The sequence below is a fragment of the Podarcis vaucheri genome (assembly GCF_965113315.1).
Source record: "Podarcis vaucheri genome assembly, chromosome: 10".
Taxonomy (NCBI): domain Eukaryota; kingdom Metazoa; phylum Chordata; class Lepidosauria; order Squamata; family Lacertidae; genus Podarcis; species Podarcis vaucheri.
In genome coordinates, this window is record NC_138748.1 from 31,885,658 (window position 1) to 31,910,011 (window position 24,354).

The following is a 24,354-nucleotide window of genomic DNA, read 5'->3' on the forward strand; positions in this document are numbered from 1 at the left end:
TCTTCTCCCCTTATACCCCTCTTCTTCATTATTAGCAGCATCCTTCTCCACCCACCCCACACATGCTCCTTGTCCCTTGAGTGCTTTTCCTTCCCTCCCCACTTAAAACGTGGTTACAAAGCACAGATCCACATGGATCCTCAGGATTTTTGCACTAACCCTAACCGAAATTCACCATAAGATCACATAGCATGTCCATGGCTACATCTTGCACCAAACAAATCACGCACCCACTGTTGCCTGGGGCCACAGTGGTGCAAAAACGTGGTTACAAAGCGTGGATCCACATGGATCCTCAGGATTTTTGCATTGGGCTACTCCAAACTCACTGTCAGATCACATGTCTGTGGCCACAGCATGAACCACAAAAATCATACATCCACTGTTTCATTTAGAATATTTTCCCTTGTTTTCCTCCTCTAAAAACTATGTGCGTGTTATGGTCGGGTGCGTGTTATAGAGCGAAAAATACGGTAATTTAGAGGCAACTGACAAAACAAACCACTACTTTATTTCAATTGCAATATTAAGTTAACATGTATTGCTGATGGTTGTAAGATTCGTAAAAACTGAGCTACTAGCACCTGGCCAGCACTAAATGTTACAGGGCATATACATAACAGCAGAATTCTTACTAAGAAAAGGAAGGGCATTGAGTTTTGTTTGTAGCCCACTTCTGTTTAGTTTCAATTATGTCAGATACAGTAAGACTTAAATATGGGACAAAAAGCTGGGATACTTATTGGGGAGAATCTGGTGTTTTTCTATCTTTTTTGTTATTTGTGGGGGCTGGCATGTCTTTTATTGTGGAAAATTTTAACACACACACATGCATATACAGTGGTACCTTGGTTTACAACCATAATCCGTTCCGGAGGTCCGGTTGTAAACCAAAACAGGTTGTAACCGAAGGCTAGCAATTTCGCTAATGCCCCCCCCAAAAAAAAAATTTGGTTGTAATCCAAAAAAAAAGAGATACGCACTTCCGGGTTTGACGTTGTTGTAATCCAAAACAGTTGTAATCCAAAACGGTTATAATCCAAAATGGTTGCAAACCAAGGTACCACTGTATATAACATGCATCACCTTGGCCCCATGATTGAGGGACCCTAGGGCCCTATTCGATCAATGTGGTGTGTGCCCTGTGGTGTGTGCGCATGACATCATCGTGCCCCGCGGCATGCTAACATATGCCGCAGGGCATGCTGTCGCACACACCACAGTGCATGCTGATGCGTCATTTGGATGCCCTGCGGCATGTGCTTGCTGCCACTGTCGAAGTTGGGGGGGCACGGCCCCCTGATTTGGAATATATGAATGACTTAAAATACTTGTAGTCCTCAGCAGAATGCTAGCTCTGTCTTCAAAAACTGAATCACCGTGAATTTATACATTTTCCTGACAGGAAAAATAATCAGTGAAGCTTGAAATAAGACATCTAAGACAGATCATTCATCAGCCAGGATTAGCAGAAATACTACTCCATTTACATGGTTCAGTGGTAGAGCACTTGCTTTGCATGCAGAAGGTCTCAGGTTCAGTCCCCAGCATCTCCAGGTAGCGCTGGGAGATGCCTTTCTGAAGACTTTAGGAGGACAGAATAGGATACTGGAATATTAATCTAAGGTATAAATGTGCCTTTAGCTAAATGCCAATAAAAGTGGAGGGAGGGAGAGCAAAATCTGGAGAAAAAAAATGAATGTGAGAAATGATACTGTTGAACGAAGCTTGGACTTTATATTGTATAATCAAACATGTTTTTTTTCAGGTTGTTTGGGCTAATACTTATAAGATTGGCTGTGCTATTGTTCACTGTTCTGCGTCAACTAATAGCAAAGGAGCCAAAACCAAGAATTTTTCATATTTCGTTTGTACTTATGGTCCACCGTAAGTTAACAATTCTTAAAGCGATCTAAACTTGTGTTACACTTAGTAATCATAAAACACCAAACTGTATGCCTGTTTGAAACTGAATGTATTAATTTTGGATTTTGTAAGCTAATTTACATTTCAATTATTTTTAATTGAAAAGCAACCAGAAAACTTAACAGCTATGCTTTTCAGCCTTTACAATTTTAAACATTATATTCTGTGAACTAAAATATCAAGAACTGTAAAAAGTTCTCAGAACAGTTAGGAAAACAAGAAAATGATCAGAAATAGCTTTAGTTCTGTCCCACCTGTATCTTGAACTTAAATAATGTACAGTTGTATACAATAAACAATATTGCAAATTATGGTAGGCTGCATGATAGGCGGCATTATGCTCAATTTACCGTATTTTTCTAAGACTTGGTTTTTTTACCCAAAAATTAGGTTTAAAATTGGGGGTTGTCTTATACATGGGTAGTGCTGAGGGGTGTTTTCTAAATTTGGAGTTCCCAAAAATACCTGGCATCTTATACATGGGGGCGGGAGAGAGAGAGAGGCAGCGACCATTTTGCACAGGGGTTCTGTTCCTGGCCCCCATGCACTTTGGTGGAGCATGTATAAGCCTGCTTCGCCCTTTTCCTGATCCAAAAGGACCCACGCATTGGCGATCGTGCATCAATTGGTTGCGCACAAAATTGTCACCGCCTCTGTGTGTGTGTGTGTGTGTGTATACACACACACTTTTTACTTTGTAACACTGAATTTGTCTTTCCTTCCAGAGTTGCCTCAGCTAGTTAGCCCTCATTAACTATATGAAGCTACAACAGTTTAGTCCCGTTAGTTAGAATAGTTTAGTCCTGATGCAGCACTTTATTCTTACATAGAATCTCATATAACGTGCTGCCGCTTCATCCGTCTGGGAAGCAGTGGTGGAACTTCATGTTCCAGCACCAGGGGGTGGAGAGCAGGCGGGGGCGGGGCTGGAGATGCCTTGTATATATATATATCTTAATGGTGATGTCTTGTATATTACAAGTACAGTGGTGCCACGCAAGACGAATGCCTTGCAAGACAAAAAACTCGCTAGACGAAAGGTTTTTTCGTTTGCGATTTGCCTCGCAAGACGAATTCCCCTATGGGCTTGCTTCACAAGACGAAAACGTCTCGCGACTTTGTTAAACCGCTAAAACCGTGCTTCGCAAGACGAAAAATTCGCTAGACGACAAAACTCGCGGAACGAATTAATTTTGTCTTGCGAGGCACCACTGTACAGACATCTTCTCAAGATCTCAGTATTAGAATATGAATACAAAGAGCTGCCATTACCCCACTTTTTAAAGTGTTGGGGACCCTCTTGTAAAAACACCTCAATTATTATGGAGAAAAAAACAAAATTCTAAACACTTGAGGAGTGGTCAAAACAGTGGAGCATGTAGGACTTCGGTTTAAAATTAAATTTCTTCAAACACACTTATTGTACAAAAAAGTAAAATTAGATGTAGTAAGAGTATCATTTTACACGCATAAAAGCTAAAAACTAAAGGTGGGGAAAACAGAATGTTGTAATAAAGCACCAGTATATTGACACGACTAAACCACTAAACAACAACAAATATTTTAAAAACCTCTACCTGAGCTAGGAGCTATCAGTTCTTAGTTGCAGAACAGTTTCAGAAATTATCAGTATAAATTTGTTAACTGACTGAAGAGCCAAGGCCGTAGCTAGGGGGTAGTGAGGTGTGCTCTCACCAGGGGCACAGGTGAGGGGGCCGCAAATTGTCTAAAATATGTCTATAAATTAAAATATTGATTATTGCCTCATAAGAAAAGGTTTTAAATAGAGGGTGAATAGAATGGGGGGGGGGGTTGGAGGAGAGGCGGAAAGAAGAGCTAATTTGTCTGTGGCTAGGGGGCGCAATCTGCCAGGGGCGCAAGATCACCTAGCTACGGCTCTGTGATTCCCTAAACAAAGGCTTCTATATACAAAATATTGTTTGTTAGTAACATAGAAAGTAAATGTTCTCCAGTTAACAGAAATACAGTGGTACCTCTGGATACGAACGCTTCTGGTTGCGCACGCGTCGGGTTATGAGCTGTGCTAATCTGGAAGTAGTTGCTCCCGGATGCGAACTTTGCCCCGGGATGCGTGTGGAAATCGTGTACCAGAGGCACACGTGCGCACGCAGGAGACACACTTTCACTAATGGAGCCTCATGTTAAGAACAGTTTCAGGATAAGAACGGACCTCCGGAACGAATTAAGTTCGTATCCAGACGTACCACTGTATAAATAATATTAATTTGAAAACAAATAATTACAGGGGTCAGGTAAATGCAGGACATAAAATACCAGTACAGTGGTACCTTGGGTTAAGAACTTTATTTGTTCTGGAGGTCTGTTCTTAACCTGAAACTGTTCTTAACTGAGGTACCACTTTACTTAATGGGGCCTCCCGCTGATGCCGTGCTGACACCACGCGATTTCTGTTCTCATCCTGAAGCAAAGTTCTTAACCCAAGGTACTATTTCTGGGTTAGCGGAGTCTGTAACCTGAAGCATCTGTAACCTGAAGCGTCTGTAACCCAAGGTACCACTGCACAAGGTCAGTTCCATGGATTATCATGATGATACACAGACTAGCATTGCCTGGATAATAGCACCAAGAATGATTTGCAACTTGCTGGAACCAATAGAAAGCACAAAACATTTTGATCTTCAGTTTAATTTATGTACTGAATACATTATTACATCCTGAAACTGTTTTTCAGGGGCAACTAGGAAATAGGAAGAAGAATGGATGTGACCTTTGTGCCACACAGGCTTCCATCCATAACAAAAGTCAGATTTCTGTGCTCTGTACACACACACCCTTCACCATCCAGATAAATAAGCATGATCATAGTTCATGAACACATTAAAGGTAAAGGTAAAGGTACCCCTGCCCGTACGGGCCAGTCTTGACAGACTAGGGATGTGCGCTCATCTCACTCTAGAGGCCAGGAGCCAGCGCTGTCCGCAGACACTTCCGGGTCATGTGGCCAGCGTGACAAGCTGCATCTGGCGAGCCAGTGCAGCATACGGAAACGCCGTTTACCTTCCCGCTGGTAAGCGGTCCCTATTTATCTACTTGCACCCGGGGGTGCTTTCGAACTGCTAGGTTGGCAGGCGCTGGGACCGAGCGACGGGAGCGCACCCCGCCGTGGGGATTCGAACCGCCGACCATGCGATCGGCAAGTCATAGGCGCTGAGGTTTTACCCACAGCGCCACCCGCGTCATGAACACATTACAGACAGGCAAAAACATTTGAGAGTGCAGTGCAGGGCTGGTGAGAAGAGAGAATACAACGTTGGGGGAGTTCCAAGTACCAGATAGGCCTGGAGGTCTGCATTTAGCCCCCAGACCTAGACAACTGATTCATTACATCTAAAACCTTTTATTACATATCCAGTAGCTTGCATTTTCATTTTTAGTTTTGTGCACTTTGTGTACTGAATACATAACGTTATGTAATATTTTGTTCTTTAGGGGCAACTACGCGGGAGTTCGTCCTTATAAAGAGGGAGCTCCATGTAGCCAGTGCCCAAAAGGAGACACTTGTCAAAAGAAACTCTGCAGTAAGTATAGAATTAAATGATGCAAACAGTCATGGAAAAGATGATGATATCAACCATCACATACAGTGAGGGGGGAAAGTATTTGATCCCCTGCTAAGTTTGCCCTCTGACGAAGAAATGACGAGTCCATAATTTTAATGGTAGGTTTATTGTAGCTGTGAGAGACAGAATAACAACAGCAGAAACCCAGAAGACAAAAGTCATGTGCAAAGGCATGTGAGTCCTTTCCATGGGAGGTAGGAAGCAGGTCAGTCCAGTTATGTAGTGCTGAGGAAAGGTGATCAGGGCAAAGCTAGTTTCTCCTTGTGTGGGGCCAGTTGTCCTTTACCAACTGCATGGGTCCTTGGCAGTGGTAGTGCTTCTCCAGGACAGGGCCCAGACTCCTTCTGCCATTTGGGGTCCTAAGCAGTTACAGGTCAAAGCCAACAGTATAAATTGAGCTTCAAAACGTAAGGTAGCCAATGTGGCCCTGTCAGAACCAGTGTTATATGACTGGTTTGTCTTAGGCCTACCAATAATCAGGCTGCTGAATTCTGAAGTAGCTTCAGTTTCTGAACAGTCTTCAATAGTCTTCAAAGGCATTTGCAGAACAAGTGCATTACAGTTATCCTATTTTAAAGTCTTTCTTCATTTGTTATAACTATTCTCTCTTCCAGGAAATCCTGAACGTGAGAAAGAAAACAGCATACGTATGTATTATATATCTGTATTATAGTTTAAATTTACTTCAAGAACAAAACTCACATTTCATAAGAATGCTTTTATCTTTTTTAAAATAGGCTATTCACGATGGTATCCACCCTTTGAATCCCGGATTATATGTGATGAATCCTGCATTGCAGTTGCAATTTTAAGACCGTTATTAATGTTTCTAGCTTTTGCAGCTGTTTATTACTTAAAACTCCGTTATCCAGGTTTAGGTTATAAAGCATAATTTTTGATAGGCGTATATAACTTGAATATAACTAACAATAATATTTATAAGAATATTTTCCTGCATTTTATATTTTAAAAGTAGATTTGGTTTGTTTCTACGATACTTCAATTTTTCTGAACTTGTAAAAAGTTACTTGTTGCATATTAATGAGTTGTAAATACTTTTAAAACTAGAATACATTAGTGTAAGTAGAATATATGGAGTGGTGTTCAACTGTGTTTTACTCAGAGTAGACTCATTTAAGTTAATTAACATGATTAAGTTAGTTTCATTAATTTTAATGGATTTATTCTGAGTAAAACTTAGCTGAATGCTATCCATGGCCATATCTAGTATGCCATGTTCAACATTAAGTGAAAATAAAGGCTAAGCATATTAAAAGAAGTTTATTTATTTATTGTATTATTTATTTTGCATGATTAACAGGATGCAATGAATGAATGAATATTGATGTGATACAATGTCACAAAGTGGTCCATCTGGCTTAACATGTTCCTTATAAAGTTTTCCCCAACTTTTTACGTTCTTATCCTGTGAGCACTTTCCACGGCACTGTCTTGTGTCATTCCTTTATTTATCACAAAGGTTAGGTGATTAAAGTTGATTTGCTGGGAAGACCATCAAATCAACTTTAATCACCTAACCTGAATTTTCTGGTATGTGATTAGATCCCACTCAAAAATAGCAACAGTTTGAAAGAGCCCTTCATTTCTCTTTATGAGGTTTAGTGTGTGTGATTAGCCTAAGATTAGCCATCTATATGGCAGAGAATCGTCCACAGTTTTTACATGAATACCAGCCTTACATCTTATGTCTGGGGAAAATTAAGGCTTCAGAGATACTACAACCTGCTCATGTATCAGGAAACTGTGCATATGACTATATCCTTTCTATAAACCCATCTTACAACTACAATCAGAAAATGAGCCTCCGTGTCCATGTGTTTACTCAGATGTGAGTTGTGCTAACTTAATCAAGATTTACTCTCAAGTAATTGTGTATAAACTGCAGCTTTACAGAGCAATGCTTACTAGGTAGATTTGCTAGGGTATCTCCTGTGTATGTTCAGCTGTATCCTAACTGCTTCTGACCAGAATGTATGTGGCCAGGGAGGCAAGGTGAACTTTCATCTTCTACCCTTCTATTTACTCCTGTAGTGAATTTAGTTAAACCTGGTGGTGTATTTTATATCAAGCAGTGTAGACGAGACCAGTGAACTCAGGGAGTTTGGAAGCAGTGCAACTTTGTTTGGCCCTCACTTCCCACCTTTGCTATGGCCATTTTTTTGCCTATACCAATGTTATTTACACTGGCTTAATTCACACCAACTGGGCTTTCCCCCAGTCAGTGTAAGAAGATACTCTGGGGCCATCTCAAATGGTGTATCTGGGGGCTGGGATTGCACTGTAAGCAAAGTGAACACAGTGAATATTCAAAGGAATGGATTTGTGCTGAAAAGAAAAAGAAAAGACAGCAGAGTGGTGTCATTGTTAATAAGAATGCCTCCCCCACCTGCCTGCCACTGTCCCTCTGTCCCTATCTGCCTGGTACATCAGGGGAACTTCCACAATAAAAAACCCAAGCCTATCTGGACAAGAGATTTTATTAACATGTATCTTACAGTTCCCATCTGTGCTCTGATGCCTAATTGCAGAATCTTCCAATGCCCCAATCCCAGGAGGAGGCCATTACCTCCTTCAGTGTAACCAATTCCCTCCTCAAATTAGCCTCCGGCTGGTCTGGTGCCAGTAAGCCAGTAACATTCCTGTGTCGTTCTCTCTTGGTGGGCTTCATTGCTATTGCTGAACTCATCTCCTTCTCTCCCCTTCCCAATGCCGTTTGAAATGGCCCAGTGGAGCCGATGGGAAGCAACAGCACCACCACCATTGCTTCTGCTATCGACTTCAGTTTCTTGAGTGCTCTGCCCGTTGCTTTCAGTGCCTCCAGGGCTGACCATGAGGTCTCAAAGGCAGCGTACCGGACAAAATGAACACCGTGGTTTCATAGCTGTCAACTTTTCCCTTTTCTTGCGAGGAATCCTATTCGGAAAAAGGGGATTTCCCTTAAAAAAAGGGAAACGTTGACAGCTATGCGTGGTTTAGATCCTGCACCACTGTTCAGACGCTAGGAGCAACAGACTGCGAACCACAGGACACTTGGAACAACCACCCGGTTAGAACGGCAGTGCACGGCAGCGATGAGTTGGAGGCAAGTCTAGGAGAAATTCTCTTTGAATTGAACGGAGCTGCAGACGCGCACAGCATCAGACCAACACGCGTGGAGAGCGGGGCAGGCTAGGGCTTGATTTGAGCCAAAGCTCGCGAGAGATAAACCCTGGAAGCTGAAGAACAGCAAAAGATCAAAGAACAGAGTAAGGCTAAAATCCTGTACTGTAGACGCCTGGTTAGAAATAAGCCCCGCAGAACACAACGGGGTCGACTTCCGACGAAGCGTGCAGCAGACCTCGCGCGCCGACCGTTGAAGGAGAGCAGCCGCGCATGCGCACCCTCCCGCACGCACGCCGGACTGGCGCTTCCGACGTGCGAGGGCGTTGCCGCCGCCATGCCGAGGCTGTGGCCGTGGGTGCTGCTTGGGCTCGTCGCCCTCGACGGCGCGCGCGGGAGGAAGAGGTTTCGGCCGCAGACTTACCCCGGAATTACCAACAAGACCTTTATCGGTCAGTACGTCGACATCCACAATAGGCTTCGCTCCGAAGTGCAGCCCCAGGCCGCCGACATGCTTCACATGGTGTGTGTGCCCGGGGGGCGGGCGGGGGAAGGCGCTCGAAGGGGAGCTCGCCGCTCGCTACGCCGCCCTTTCCTCAGGTGCGGAAGGAGGGAGCAGGGAGGGCGAGGCAAGCGCTGCAGCGCGTAGCCCACCGCTTTTTAAAATGCGAAAGTCAAAGGCGGGGCGGGGGGGGGGGGAGACACCAAGTCTGCTCTTGCGGGGCTTCATTGAACCCAGCGACGTGCCTTCTGAAGCGGCTGCTGTGCCTAATTCGCAGGCTGTTGCGGAGTTCGGGATTTCGCTGCGGGTATGTTTTCACTACAGTAGGAAGGTACTGGCGTGCTCAGGCACCCGAACTTCGTGAGAGCGAGAGCTGTGAGGTAGCTCGAGGGCCGCAGCCTTCTATTGTCCATATGCATTTGCATTTTCCAGGGCTTAGTCCTGGCACTGAAAACATCCCAGCGCTGAAACCTATTAGACAAATGCGCTGGCCTAGGCGTGTCCACAAAATGGAAGATAGCAGGGTCCCCATGGACGTGCTCTGCGGGGGAGCTGGCTTCTGGCACCAGGCCACTTGGCAGACCATCTCTGAGGTACAAAGATGGCTGCAAAGGTGACATGAAGGCCGGAAGCGTCGACCTTGCCATGAGGGAATCCCTTGCAGAGGACCGCAGTGCCTGGAGACAGGCAGCCTAAGTCATGTATCCATAGTAAGGGGGAGAAATGACTGCTGGGAGGAGCAGAGAGAGAAGAAACACTGTGGTGGATCTCCATCTGCAGCAGCACAACTGGACGCCTTCATCTGCCCCAGCTGCAACAAAACATGTCTCTCCCGCATCAGACCCTGCAATCTTGCAAGAGTTTGACCTCACCCGCAAAAGCTCACTTCTCCATTGTCTCCTGAGACAGATGAATGCCAACCAGTTAAGCCCAGACTGATGTTTGACACACTTTTAATAGCGAAGCTGAGCCAAGAATGGCACCTTCTGTGGGATAGCTATATTGGCAAACAGGAACAAATCACACCCACGTTACACTGGGTGAAAGTCTGCCTCTGCTGCATTCAGGAAAAGCATGCCCCCATACCTATGTAAATCTGCACCTTTGGACAACATTTTATGGGTGTTTAGAATTATAGAATTGTAGAGTTGGAACGGACCCAAAGGGTCAACTACTCCAAACCCCTGCAATCTAGGAACCAGCTTATGTCCTGCAGGACCTTCAAATGAAACTACTGTACAAATATTCACCTTCCATTTATGATAAAAGAGAAAATAGGTATTATTTGCTGAGAATAGATTACACTTCAGTTGCTTTGGCAAATGTGTTATTTTGCTGATACATTTTAAAATAATCATAGTGCATTGCTGATAAATAATAGCAATTATTATAGCACCATCTAAAACAAACTTTTCATTTGGTGACACACTTCTTAGACATGCATTATTACGTGACACAGTAATTCAGTTCAATTAGCAAACCAGAGGTTAAACTACTAAACCCTTTCCAGCCCCAGGAGGAGCACGGGAAACATTTGTGCAACATACCTACACACTGCAGCCAACGCACTAATGTGTTGTGACACACAGTTTGGAAAGGTCTGATCTAAAACATGAGGTGGCAGGTCTATAACCCAAGGGGCTTACAATCTGAAAACACACACAAAGGAAATTACAGAGGTAGGAGAAAGAAATACAGTAGAGGCAGCTGTAAGTGTAAAGTATATTAGTTCACTAATATGTGTATTTAGACTTGCCTGTAACGGTAGGATAGTGGAACTAGGGAGTTGTTTCAAAAGCTAAAAAGGCTATTCAAAATGTATATCCTGTCATTCTGCTAAATGGCTACAATATGGCTACAAATCTGTTCCATACAGTAAAATCACAGCAAACCCAAATTCATCAAATAGTAAAAATACAATCAAAAATACATTAAATTTAGAACGAAAAAGTAGCAGACAACCTGCTAATTATTTTGTCCTCTGCTTGTTTATTTTAAAGCATTTATGAATCACTTTAATATTTTAAGCTCTCCCAACTGTATACAGAAATACGACATAAAAACAATATCATAAAAACAGTAATTCAGTAGTAACAGGATGCAAGATTACACTTTGTATATGATGGCAGAAGGAAAGACATTGCAGAGAGTGTAAGGGCAATGATGGAAAATGTCTGCTCTTGGGTCACCACCTTGTTAAAGTCTGTTGGGTGCGTTGCCAAGAATAATAATTCCCCAGATCATCTAAGTGAACTTACAGGTCATATACAGTACAGTGGTACCTCGGGTTAAGAACTTAATTCATTCCGGAGGTCCATTCTTAACCTGAAACTGTTCTTAACCTGAAGCACCACTTTAGCTAATGGGGCCTGCCGCTGCACGATTTCTGTTCTCATCCTGAAGCAAAGTTCTTAACCCGAGGTTCTATTTCTGGGTTAGCAGAGTCTGTAACCTGAAGCGTCTGTAACCCGATGTACCACTGTATAGGGGCAAATGATCTTTAAGGGAACTTGGCCCAAAGCTGTTCAGGATTTAACTTTATATGTTAGTAACAAGATCTTGAAAATAGCCGAGTAGTTGTCAGCTGCCACTACTGTTCTAGGGACTAGGCAGGTATCCTGGTTCTAGACAGTTTAGGGCTTTTGAAATTCTGTATCTTTTAGGCATTTCAAAACAGGTAATATCTGTTTATAAACATCTATTACTTTGAAGCAAGCCACTTTCTGAACTCGTGTCAGTGGAATAATCTCTAGGTCTAGACCAGGCTTCCTCAAACTCAGCCCTCCAGATCTTTTTTTAGCCTACAACTCCCATGATCCCTAGCTAGCTAGCAGGAGCAGTGGTCAGTGATGATGGGAATTGTAGTCTCAAACCACCTGGAGGGCCGAGTTTGAGGAAGCCTGGTCTAGACTGCTTCCTTTACTACATTCTGCCTTAGGAGCATTGTACTCAAGGTGGTTTACAGTTTAGAACAGAGCATTAAATCTAATAGTTGTGATTCAAAAAGTGGGGGGGGGAATGGAGAAGGAATAAGAGAATAAGCAGATTCAAATATTAATTCTTGCATAATGTTACATAATATTCTAATAACACTGTATAGTTAATACAAGAAGCAGTTGCCAGTTGTTTCAGGCCTTTCAACTGTCCTCCTTAGAGAAACCTGTCTGGTCTCATCACTTTTTACATTTTGCTAGCTTGTTGAGGCTGCAGTTCTAAACCCACTTACCTGGGAGTTGGTTGGCATCCATCTGTCTTGGGATATAATGGAAGAGTGCGCCTTCCATTGTAGGATATACAGTGGTACCTCCTGTTATGAACTGAATTCGTTCTGGAGATCCATTCGTAACCAGAAACCATTCTTATCCTGAGGCATGCTTTCACGAATGGGGCCTTCTGCTTTGCGTGCGCCTCTGGCGTGCGATTTCCACTTGCATCCCAGGGCAAAGTTTGCTCCTTGGAGCAGCTACTTCTGGGTTAGCAGAGCTCGTAATCTAAAGAGTTTGCAAGGAGGACAGTTTGCAACCGGAGGTATTACTGTACTTCTGAGTAGATTGTGCTGAAGAACAGTTTTTCCAGGAAGGCTGGCTGAGACCTCCTACTGTTCTTTTTAGTACAGTGGTACCTCACAAGACGAAATTAATTCGTTCCGCGAGTTTTTTCGTCTAGCGAATTTTTCGTCTTGCGAAGCACGGTGTCGGAAAAGTTTTGGAAAAGCTTCAAAAATCACCAAAAACCTCAAAAAAGGCTACCACACCGCATTCTATGAGTTGCTCCTCGAAGTCAAGTCGCAACTGTATTAATGGTGTTAAGAAAAAGGAAACAAATTTGCAAAAAACGCAAGACGTTTTCATCTTGCGAAGCAAGCCCATAGGGAAATTCGTCTTGCGAAGCAGCTCAAAAACCGCAAAACCCTTTCGTCTAGCGAGTTTTTCGTCTTGCGAGGCATTCGTCTTGCGGGGCACCACTGTAATTTTTCTGCTGCTTTGTTTTATTTTTCATTGTGTTATTTTTACTGATGATTGTTTTAAGCCTCTAGTGTTAGGCAATTTGGGATAAGTGGGATGTACATTTTTGAAAGTAAAAACCTTAATACTATACTTTCATCTTAAGCTCTTGAAAAGTTAAGCTCTTGAAAATTTAACTCTCATGTAGTTCAGCTCTAGTTAGCGAATCCCATGGGGGCTTTGGCTGTTAGGGCTCTCTTCAAGCAATGATAATCATCTGATCATCAGAGCTTCAGAGTGCCTTGTAAAGAGCTTTGTAGGTCCTGCTGATCAGTGGTAAGTACAAATGGTTTTTGGGTTCAGGTGCAACTCTCCCTGCCTGAACCCAAATGCCATAAATGAGCATGGCTTAGCTGGTTTTGGCTGATCAAATGGGGAGGCCTGGAGGACCTCAGTAACCCTGTCCTAAATTAATATGCATAAGTGCTTGAGTTGCTATGATACTGTTGACTAGATAATGCCAAGTTTCAGGATGAAACCAACTTAGACTGCAATCTATACCTACTTGTCTTGGCATATGCCCCATTGAACTCAACAGGACTTACTTCTGAGGATATTATGTACAGTATAAGATTGTTCTGCTTTAAGTTCTTGATCCAAATAAATATTTGCATAATGTTTGCAGTTCTGTTGAAATGTGGATGTGGAAACCTAGCCAGATGGGTGGGGCATAATAATAATAATAAATTTATAGTCACTAGTAGGAGTTAGCTAATGAAAATGTGATTAAAAAATGCATTATATATTTCTTGTATCCTGCAGACATGGGATCTGGCTTTAGCTAGAACTGCTAGAGCATGGGGACAGAAATGTATTTTTCAACATAACCATTTTATGAAGAAAAAAGGAGCTGGCCATCCTGATCCTAAACTTCATCCAGTGGGAGAAAATATATGGTTTGGACCTGCCCGCAGAGTGCCATTTAATTCTTCTAATGCCATCTATTCATGGTACTCAGATAAAGATTTCTATGATTACCAGGACAATTCGTGTTCACAAGTATGCAGACATTATAAACAGGTAACTTCTGTTCTCAGTTAAGATAATCTTAATACATCAAGAAACATTGATAATTTAAGACAGCAAGTACATGAAGTGACTGTTATAATGGTGCTATATCATACTTTTTAAAGTAATCTGAAGGCTATCACATTTAGTTATAAATATCCATTTAGTTATAAATGACATTGGATATTGAATTTATAACTAATGTCATGATGTCAGGATCCCAATACCTCAGGGATCACCTCTCCCCATATGAATCAACCAGGACCCTGTGATCATCATCTGAAGCTCTTCTTCATGTGCCTCCTCCGCAAGAGGTCTGGAGGGTGGCATCATATGATCAGGCCTTTTCTGCATTGGCTCCCCATTTATGGAATGCTCTTTCCAGGGAAGCTCGGCTGGCACCTTCTTTGCATATCTTTAGGTGCCAGGCAAAAATGTTTCTCTATAACCAGGCCTTCAGATGATTAATATTCCTTGGCCTTTCAAATGTGTTTGTGGGAGTTGGGGTTTGTTCTGGTTTTGGTTTTATGGTGTATTTTGTGTTCTCATTTTGTATTTTTATCTTGTGAACTACCCTGTTATCTACACAAATTTAAATCATCAACATCATCATCCAAAGAAGCACTACCTGATGAGAAGAGGTAGAACGGGACTTTCCCATCCCCTTTGCACCTAAGCCACCTGAAAAACCTCTACCGAAGTGGGTCGAGAAATCCTACTGAATGGAATGGACTGCGGCACAGGGGAAGAGGAGATTACTAAAAATCAGGCACCTTCCAAGAGAGAAATTCTCATTCACAGAATATTTCTCTGCCTGGTTTTCAGCACCTTGTCTACTAGAGCCCCTTTCAGTTCCCCATGTCATAGCCCACCCTACTCAATAGGGTCCCCCAACCCCTCCAAAGAGGCTTTGAGGAAATTGCGACCTGGTGATGATTGTTGCTGGGAGAAAGACTGGTAGAAATCACCATGTCCTGGCTCTAGTCTGCTTCCAAGTCATAGAATGGTAGAAATTAATGTAGAGATCATTTCTAAAATTTCTGAATATATCTTTGTTGGCTTCAGTTTTAATGAGATTATATAATTTTAATGAAATTATATAATTTTAATGAGATTATATAAATTGCAAGAATTATAGCTTTCATCAAAGTATATAAATTGCAAGATGTATAGTTCAGGATGCTGGAAGCTCCTTGAAATATCTGTAAAAACTTGGGATCTTCCCCTTTCCAAGCCCCATGGGCACCCAAGTTATTTGTTTGTTTGTTTGTTTGTTTGTTCATGAATGAATGAATGAATGATGCTTTTGTACCACTTTTCTTTTGGAATACACAAAGCAGCATACAATATTAAAACAAATAATAAAACAACATCAAGCAGCAGCAAAGGACCCTTGCTTACAGGAGATATAGGATAGCTACACGTGGAGTCACTGTGCTGTGCCAGTACCTGCCTTTGATGCAGCAATGTGGTGGCTTGGATCTGTACCTGATTTATGTATTGGAAGGATTAGTTTGCTTTAATCACTCAGGTTTTGCACCTGCAAGGCATGAATGATGATTGAAGGTTAGCCCTGTATATCCTAAAATGCTCTCTCATCCCCTATATACCCAACCAATCACTGCACTCTGCAGGAGAGGGCTTTATGTATATGCCGCCTCATGAGGAGATCCACTCCATATGATGTAGGAATTGGGCCTTTAGTGTGGTATCACCTATCCATTGGAACTTCCTTCTGCTGCATATGAGATGTGCGATTTCTATTATCTTTTCTGAATCCATGCTGCACAAATATTCAAGGTTTGGTTTGGCCAGCACTCTGTACAAGTTGGATCCACTCTAAAGGTGAATGGTAATGTACATTCTTGCAAACAGAACAGAAGAAGCAAAGCTTGGTTTAAGCTTGCTGCTTTCAAGCAATACACATGGGATGGAGAGGAACGCATAATTATGCACCTGCACCGTTTGCCACTTCTGAGAAGCATATACTTTCATTCGGTCATTAATCAGCCCCCTCCTGAATAAAATGGTCCATCATGTTTTAAATCATCTTATCATTAACATTTAGTACAAGTCAGTTACCTCTGGACACCTGAGCGCCTTGTTTTGATTGGCTCAAGGCATTCCTGAGACCTCCCAGTCAGGCAGAAACCTGTTCTCTCTGCTGTAACTCAGTACCTGTGCCTATTGGCATGCCATATCTATTCTGTCTTGCTTCATCTTCAGTCTTAATCCTTTGTCTCTCAGGGACCCTCTCTCTTAAGGAAACCTAGTCTTTAAAATACCATTTCATTCAGTCTTCCCTATGGAGGCTGCTCCACAATCCTTAATAATAATAATAATAAATTTTATTTATATCCCGCCCTCCCCAGCCGAAGCCGGGCTCAGGGCGGCTAACAACAATAAAACAGTACAAAGGTACAACATAAACAACATTCTAAAATCATTCATTATAAAAATTAACTTCTCCCTGAAAACAGAAATGTCCAGTTGTAGCTATTTTCTGCCTTGTATCCTCTTCACTGTACCCTTTCATCTTATCTGTGTTTTGTTTTATTTGTCGTGGTTACTGCCTCTTGAGGTGGGGTGAAGAATCTTTTTCAGCCTAAGGCCCACATTCTGGATGCTACATACTACACACCGGTGCTGGGTGGGACCAGAGGCAAAAATGGGCAAAGCAAAGGCTATGAATTTTACCTTCATACCATAAACCACATTCCAGCCACACAAACGCCTGAGTTTTGTGCACTCCCATATCTCCGCCCTCAGTCGTGGCAAGCAAGAGATATTATCAAAGTTCGCAAACACATTTCAGCCTGGCAAAAGCACTAGAGGAGGGAGCGGAGCAGGGTTTAGTGGTGTGGCTTAGGGAGAGGGGATGTGGCATATGGAGGTCCCTCCTGTAAATCTTGATATCCTTCTGTCTTTGTATGGTCCAGACCCAGCTTTTTGTTTTGTTTTCAGTTTTGCCCAAAGCTGTTGAGCTTTTTTTGTAAGATCTAGAAGAGGAAGTAGTTTCTGAGCTATTTTTAAGAAAATTTGCCAAAATCTACACTTCCAACATGTGTTGCCATATGTCCGGATTTTCCCAAACATTAAAGCGATTTCCACCCAGACACTGTTTCCGATGGCTGAATCCCGGCAATGTCCGGGAAATTCTGAACGTATGACAACCCTTGTCTGTATAATAGAAGTATAATCTGTTGGTCAAGGGAATGTGGATTTAGATGCCCCGTGTATAATCTTGTGATAACTAACAATATTTTTCATGGGTGTAGCCAGGATTTTTGTTTTTTTTTGGGGGGAGGGGGCCAGAACTGACATGATTGGTCAGTTAGTTAAGTATTTCTATTGTTTTACTTGAAGGGGGGAGCAGCTGTCTACCCCCACTCCCCTTGACTAGGCTCATGATCTTTTTATCCTGTAATTTTTGTTCAAGCCACAACACAGTATTACTTATTGACTGCAATTTTGGCAGTGTAAATAAATAAATATTACTCTGTATTAACCCAAATCGGGAATTGGCTGTCTTTGCTAATTCCACCAAATAATTGAGTGGAAATACCATGTAGCAGCCTCTGTGGCAGGTAACAATCCCTAGATTGAAGATCATCAATAATACATACACCTGTTGTAGGCAGATCCCGTATGTAACCTTTAGGGGACACAGATAGGCTGATAAGGTTCAGCTGGTGAAGGCTGATCCACTGCAGGATGTTGCTGTAGCCTAAGAGAAGTTCCTTTCCACCAGCGAAGGCACTTCTGCCACATCCTGACCCCAAAGACGAAAACCATTCACAGTTCTTTGTTCTGAAAACTGGAGGATTTGTACTAAATCTCTAAAGCCTAAATACCTGGACTTGGTAACTATTAACACAAATTGTACCTTTCTTTGTAAAATAAAATCTGCTCCCCCCCCCCAGGTTGTTCGGGCTACTACTTATAAGGTTGGCTGTGCTGTTGTTTTCTGTCGTAGACTTGATCGACATAGAAATACTGAATATTTCGTTTGCAATTATGGTCCGACGTAAGTTAACAAATGTTTAAGAGAATAAGAGATAAACCCAGCCAGTGACCTAAGAAGTGTAGGATTTTAGGTGATTTTTTTCATTGGCCGTGCACAAAGTGGCTGTGTAACTTTTCTAAGGCTCCGGTATTTTATTTAGCTTAAGTACTGTAAATATTTAAGGAGGGAGTCCTATGAATAGATAGCTGAGTATAAGTTTTATTGGACCTAATAGGGCTCACTTCTTCATAGACATGTATAGGATTTGGCTGTAAGTGTCCAATTTTTTTCCCATAAAGGAGTGCTGGTAGATATTAAGCAAATAAGTGTTTCTGAAGTACATAGAATTAAATGTACATGTTATTTGTCTTGCACTTAATTCAAATTTAATTTTAAATCGGTGATGGCTTCTTAAAAGAATCACACTGGGGGGGAAAAAGAGGCTCAGAAGTTCACATTGCAGACCCCCCACATAAGCAATTACTCATAGGGGTTGAAGTTCATGTAGTCATTACTGAACTGATCAAGGTTGCAGTGCAGTGGTTGGCCTCTTTGCTGTAACTTTAAAGGTCACATTTGGCAGTCCTAAATATTCTCTTCACAGATTTATTAGTTGTGTATATATCACAGTCTATATCTAATCCACAGCATAGGACTGTTCAACTATTCTAACTCAGGAAAATCCATTGTATAACCTAATATTTTTTAGTTGATGCCTCAACGCATAGGCAGTTTATTTGTTACAACTAAATAATTAACCGTATTTTTCGCTCTATAAGACGCACCAGACCACAAGACGCACCTAGTTTTTGGAGGAGGAAAACAAGAAAAAAAATATTCTGAATCTCAGAAGCCAGAACAGCAAGAGGGATTGCTACGCAGTGAAAGCAGCAATCCTTCTTCCTGTTCTGGCTTCTGGGATAGCTGCGCAGCCTGCATTCACTCCATAAGACGCACACACATTTCCCCTTACTTTTTAGGAGGGAAAAAGTCTTATAGAGCAAAAAAACCGGTATATTCAAAATAGCTTGCCCTTTAGTCTTCAGTTTAGCTTGTGAGTTGAGTACCTTATTACATTCTGGCAATTATGCTCCTTAGTGACACCTACCCTTCAAGACCTTACAAAACAGGACAGCCCTGTAGTGCATGCCCAGAAGGAGACACTTGTCAAGACCATCTCTGTAGTAAGTACAGATCTGAGTAAAATGAACATTCATGAAAGGCTTTCTCACGCACATATGTATATATTTCTATTAACTTTAAAGCAATACGAGCTTCTCTTGTGTGTATATATGTATGTATATGCATGTGTCTATGTGTGTGTATGCACACACATATATATTTCTGTTAAGTTCAAGTCATGGAACTTAGAGCAAGGCAGGTTTGGTTGTCAAAGCAAACAATCTGCAAGACCTGGAAGGAAACCCGATCTTTTAAATACATTGTAGTAAATGGCTGCAATTTCACAACACTGTGAAAAAGTAAAGTGCTGCACTATTCCAATGGGAAGAAAGCCTGCCTCCCAATCTAATACTGTATGTCTTAGATTCTGCTAGGAAGAACTCAAAAGGGGGGGGGGAAATCCCACTCCCTTCCCCCAAAAGATCCATGTATTTTTATACCTCATATCATAATGATAGAATTGTGCTACACAATTGTACAAAATCCAGCTTCAAGGTTCCAACAATTTTACATCCTTGTCTACAGTAGTGTGACAATGGTGTCAGACAATGCAGTCACAGGCATTGCACTACCACAGATTTGCTTACACAACTCATAATCTATGGAGATGCTTTCAGGCTGTATCCTGACTTCTTTGTTAATTCGTGCCTAATTAAAGTTCAAGAGTTTGGAGATGAGTTGATTTTTACCAAATACCGTATTTTTCACCCTATAGGGCGCACCGGCCCATAGGGCGCACTTATTTTTTTGGGGGGGGGAATAAAGAAAAAAATCCCCCCCGAGCCCCAAAGAGCAAAGAAGCCATGACAGCGAGCGGGACCTCGCCATCGCTTGCGGGGCTGGGGGCAGGGGAAGCCCAAGCTTCCCCAGCCCCCAGAACGGGTCCGGGAGCGAAGGCGAGCTTGCGCAACCTCACCATTGCTCCCGGAGCTTGCCAGGCCGGGGGGATAGCTTCCTGAAGCCTGGAGAGCGAGAGGGGTTGGTGCGCACCGACCCCTCTTGCTCTCCAGGCTTCAGCGAAAGCCTGCATTCGCCCCATAGGACACACACACATTTCCCCTTGATTTTTGGAGGGGGGAAAGTGCGTCCTATAGGGTGAAAAATACGGTAAATGATTGTGTCATACACTGATGATTGCACATTCTGGATGCTGAAATTCTGTAGAAATGCTATGAGTTACCTGCCACGCTCTGACTGAAAACAAGTAAAACCCATTGATAATATATTAATATTGTGAAACAGGTTTCTCCACTAGTTATAATGCTACTTTTCTCCTTGTGCAGGAAATTCAAGTCGTGACAAAATATACATCAAGCGTATGTATTACAATTAAATTATATAGCTCAAGTTTACATTTAAAATGACATTTTCGCCTAGTAAAAATATGTTTGTTTGTTTGTTTTAAATAGGCTATTCACGATGGTATCCTCCATGGGAACACAAGCTTATATGTGATGACTCCTGTATTGTACTTGCAGTTTTAAGGCCATTACTAACACTTCTAGCATTTGTTACTGTTTACTGTTTACAGAAATGTTATCCAGATTTAATGCTGCAAACAGAAACTGTATGAGATGCATATAACACAAAACATTGTCCTTAATATCTAAGACTCATATGTACATGGATGTTTATGTTTTTAAAAATAGATTTGGTTAATTACATTGTTTTATATATTTTCAATTTAATAAAATTATTAAAAAGTTTATTGTTTCATTTTAATGATTTGGGGATATTTTTAAAAGCAGAAAAATGAATACTAATATTGTGTGTGTTTGTGTCAGTGTGCAATATTATGGGTTTTACTGATCCGTAGAAACCTGTATCTGGAATTGCCATTCTTTTATTGCTCACTTTTTCTGGAGCAGTCCAGTTCTTTTCATGTTATTTCCCCGAAGTTCTTTGCAGGCTTTTTTCTTCATGTAATTGTAACAGCAGTATGTCTGTTTTGGCACACAAAACACTACAAGGGTTTTTCTGAAGACTTGTGCCTTTAAATTAAACACTTCTTTACAAATTCAGCCCACTTTATTGCTACGTTTTGTTTCTAGCTGGGATATTAAGTATAGGCTACCTGTTGATTACCCTGTGGATCAACTCACATTGTTTTCAACATAAATGAAAAGAGGAACTTGGTAACGAATCCTCACTTCATCAACCTTGGCTGGAGTACATTTTGGTTCCCAAACACCGCAAACCTAGAAGTGATTGTTCCGGTTTACAAACTTTTTTTGGAACCCAAACGTCCAATGGGGCTTCCATGGCTTCTGATTGGCTGCAGGAGCTTCCTGCAGCCAATCAGAAGCCACCATTTGGTTTGTGAACGTTTTGGAAGTTGAACGGACTTCCGGAACGGATTCCATTTAACTTCCAAGGTATGACTGTAGAGGATTCCTACGCATGCACAGAAGTGTACCAGAAACTCCTACTGGGCAATTCAAAGTGGTTATTCAAAGGGTAATTAACAGGCTATTCATCTGCAGGGATGAACAGCAAACAATAAAACTAGCTACATTTTTAAGCCATATACTTTAAATTGACGTTACCACAGATCTTTGCTTAATGGGATTCTACTTGTAAGTAAATACCATAAGAAAAACTTGTCTATGGAAGAGTGCATTGTGTTAATTAGTGTACTGTTTTAATTCCATTTCCAGTTAATTGTGATAAAGCAATACCTTAGACACAAAGTGTGGAAGCAACCCAGGGCTTGAACAGTAAAATCTGCAGGGTTAATCAAGTGAGCCCCTGCACGTGCAGAAAATTCTTCAGGTGCAGAAAGAAACAAAAATGTACACCTTCAACCCTTGCAACTGACAGGTAGTAGGAAGACTGCAGAGTAGCCAGGCCTGGTATACACGTGTTTCCCTAGCCTGCTGAGCAGTGTCTCCAGCTTACTGTACTTCGTATGCTGGTTCAAGGCGCTGAACTCAGGAGCCTTCAGCTGAGGAACACACATCAGATATGGGAACAGCTCCTCCTAGTCCTTACACAATGGCCAGTGCAAGCCCACACTGAATAAATATACCGTATTTTTCGCTCTATAACACGCACCTGACCATAACACGCACAAGGTTTTTAGAGGAGGAAAACAAGGGAAAAAACATTCTGAATGAAACAGTGGATGTATCATTTTTGTGCTTCATGCTGTGGCCACAGACATGTGATCTGATGGTGAATTTGGGGTGACCCAATGCAAAAATCCTGAGAATCCCTGTGGATCCATGCTTTGTAACCACATTTTAAGTGGGGAGGGAAGGAAAAACACAGAAGGGACAAGGAGCATGAGAGGGGTGTGCAGAGAAGCAGCTGGCTAAGAATGCAGGAGAGGGGTATAACGGGAGGGAGGAAAGGAAGGCAAAAGTTTCCCCCCACCCACCCAAGCCAGCCAGCTCGCGCTCTCTCTCCCACCTGCATGTTTTCCGGCTGCCTGATATATATATTTTTTAATTGCCTTGACAGACGAAAGCATTTTAACTGCATTAAGAACTATTTAGCAGCGAAACCTAAGCTTTGCCATCCCTTAAGAGGTACGGACACTGTAATCTTCCAGATCGCATGAATTTACAGGCAAAACACTGTTTAAGGATTTCATCCTTTTAAATGGAAGAAAGCATATTTGAATGCTGTGTGTCCTCAAAAACAAAAGCAGGAAGTCAAATCAGAATTTTAAGCTGAACCTGTAATCGCTCTTCCCTTCACAAACATTGTTCCCTCCGGAGCACGGAGAGGAATTAGAAGGAAGGATGCTCTGCTTTCCCCTCTGCTTGCCTGGAGGGGAGGGGCTTCCCCTGCTCTTTGTTCCGTTTGAGCAAACACAGCAACGAAACAGAAGAGGGTGGGCAGTAAGACCCTGAAGCAGAATTCAGGAAAGCAGCCGATTCCTCTTTTCAGGTTTCCCTTCTCCGAGACACGATTTGATTTTTGCCTCCACTCGCGCCATTCGGCTCCAGGGACCACACATTTGCTCAATAACACGCACAGACATTTCCCCTTCCTTTTTAGGAGAAAAAAATCTGCGTGTTATAGAGAGAAAAATACGGTAGTTACCATGGGACAAAAATGTCTATAATTGGGATAGGGTCTAAACCAGGTTGCATGCACTCCTAGTACTGACAAGATGACTGACAAGAGCTTTTTCAGCAACTCAGCCATTGTGTTCATCTTATTTGACTATTACAATGCTGAGCTGGGGAATATCAGTGGATTTGTGACCTCACAAATGTGAGGCCTTGGTCACAGCCTTCGATAAGCCAGCAGTAACTTCTTTGGGGTGGGGGGAGGGAGATATAGTTTCACTCCATTGGCGTCTTAAGTCTGAGTCCTCTTTACAACTAGGCCAAATGTTCTTCTAAATAAGTCACGTTTCTCTTTCTGTCTGGCAGGAGTGCTGGCCAAACAGCTTCCCCATACTGCAGAAGGACCTGAATATGGGAAAGTGCTTCTTCAAAGGAAGAATCTAATGTAGGATTTAAACAATATTTTACTTGTGTATTCTTCTATGGGAAGAATCCACTTCATATTTTGTTGGAGGAAGTCCTATTCAAATGAGTGAGATCTATATAGCCAGAGTGCTTTAGGGCCAGTTCACACAAGAATGGTTCTAAATTCAGCCCACAATCTTAAAAACCAAAAAACCAATTCAGTGTTTCTCCTTTAAGTTCTACAATTCCCAAAACGTTGCATGTGGGCATTTGGAGCTCCAACAGGGTTTAAGAAAGTTAAAGGTGGCTTGACAAACCACCACTGTCTTGCTCAGTTGGTAGAGCATGATACTACTACTACTACTACTACTACTACTACTATTCCTGTTAATCTCAGGGTTGTGGGTTCAAATCCCATGTTGAGCAAAAGATTCCTGCATTGCAGGCGGTTGGACTAGATTACAAATTCTATGATTCTATGAAACATACCTCCATCTTCTCTGGATAAGCCCTTAATTAATTGCACCCTGTCTCAGAATTGGTCCTAGCTTGCTATACACCAGAAACATTTTTTATTCAT

General features: G+C 42.1%; 2 protein-coding genes across 3 annotated transcripts in view; both read left to right on the plus strand.

The window, feature by feature from the left end:
• Positions 1-24,354, plus strand: part of LOC309542391 (uncharacterized protein) — a 42,574-nt gene that overhangs the window by 3,282 nt on the left and 14,938 nt on the right. The window contains exons 3-6 of the mRNA XM_082241157.1: positions 1,769-1,887; positions 5,398-5,486; positions 6,143-6,175; positions 6,266-6,417. Coding sequence (XP_082097283.1) covers positions 1,769-1,887; positions 5,398-5,486; positions 6,143-6,175; positions 6,266-6,417 — 393 coding nt within the window. The remainder of the gene's footprint in view (positions 1-1,768; positions 1,888-5,397; positions 5,487-6,142; positions 6,176-6,265; positions 6,418-24,354) is intronic.
• Positions 8,942-21,056, plus strand: LOC309542372 (GLIPR1-like protein 1). 2 transcript variants are annotated; one of them, XM_082241143.1, is made up of 6 exons: positions 8,942-9,171; positions 13,995-14,174; positions 18,086-18,189; positions 19,267-19,352; positions 20,634-20,666; positions 20,760-21,056. In XM_082241143.1, the coding sequence occupies exons 1-6, from the start codon at positions 8,986-8,988 to the stop codon at positions 20,921-20,923; spliced, it is 753 nt and encodes a 250-aa protein (XP_082097269.1). In that variant the 5' UTR covers positions 8,942-8,985; the 3' UTR covers positions 20,924-21,056. The 2 variants fall into 2 exon arrangements, with proteins under 2 accessions (XP_082097269.1, XP_082097268.1); XM_082241142.1 differs by having other exon boundaries at positions 8,943-9,171; positions 13,917-14,174.

Excerpts from the sequence above, each read along its gene's own strand:
- LOC309542372 (XM_082241142.1), top strand. The coding sequence starts at position 8,986 with ATGCCGAGGCTGTGGCCGTGGGTGCTGCTTGGGCTCGTCGCCCTCGAC. Across the intron at positions 14,175-18,085 it reads TATGCAGACATTATAAACAG|GTTGTTCGGGCTACTACTTA; the intron begins GTAACTTCTGTT and ends CCCCCCCCCCAG. Across the intron at positions 18,190-19,266 it reads GTTTGCAATTATGGTCCGAC|TGACACCTACCCTTCAAGAC; the intron begins GTAAGTTAACAA and ends TATGCTCCTTAG.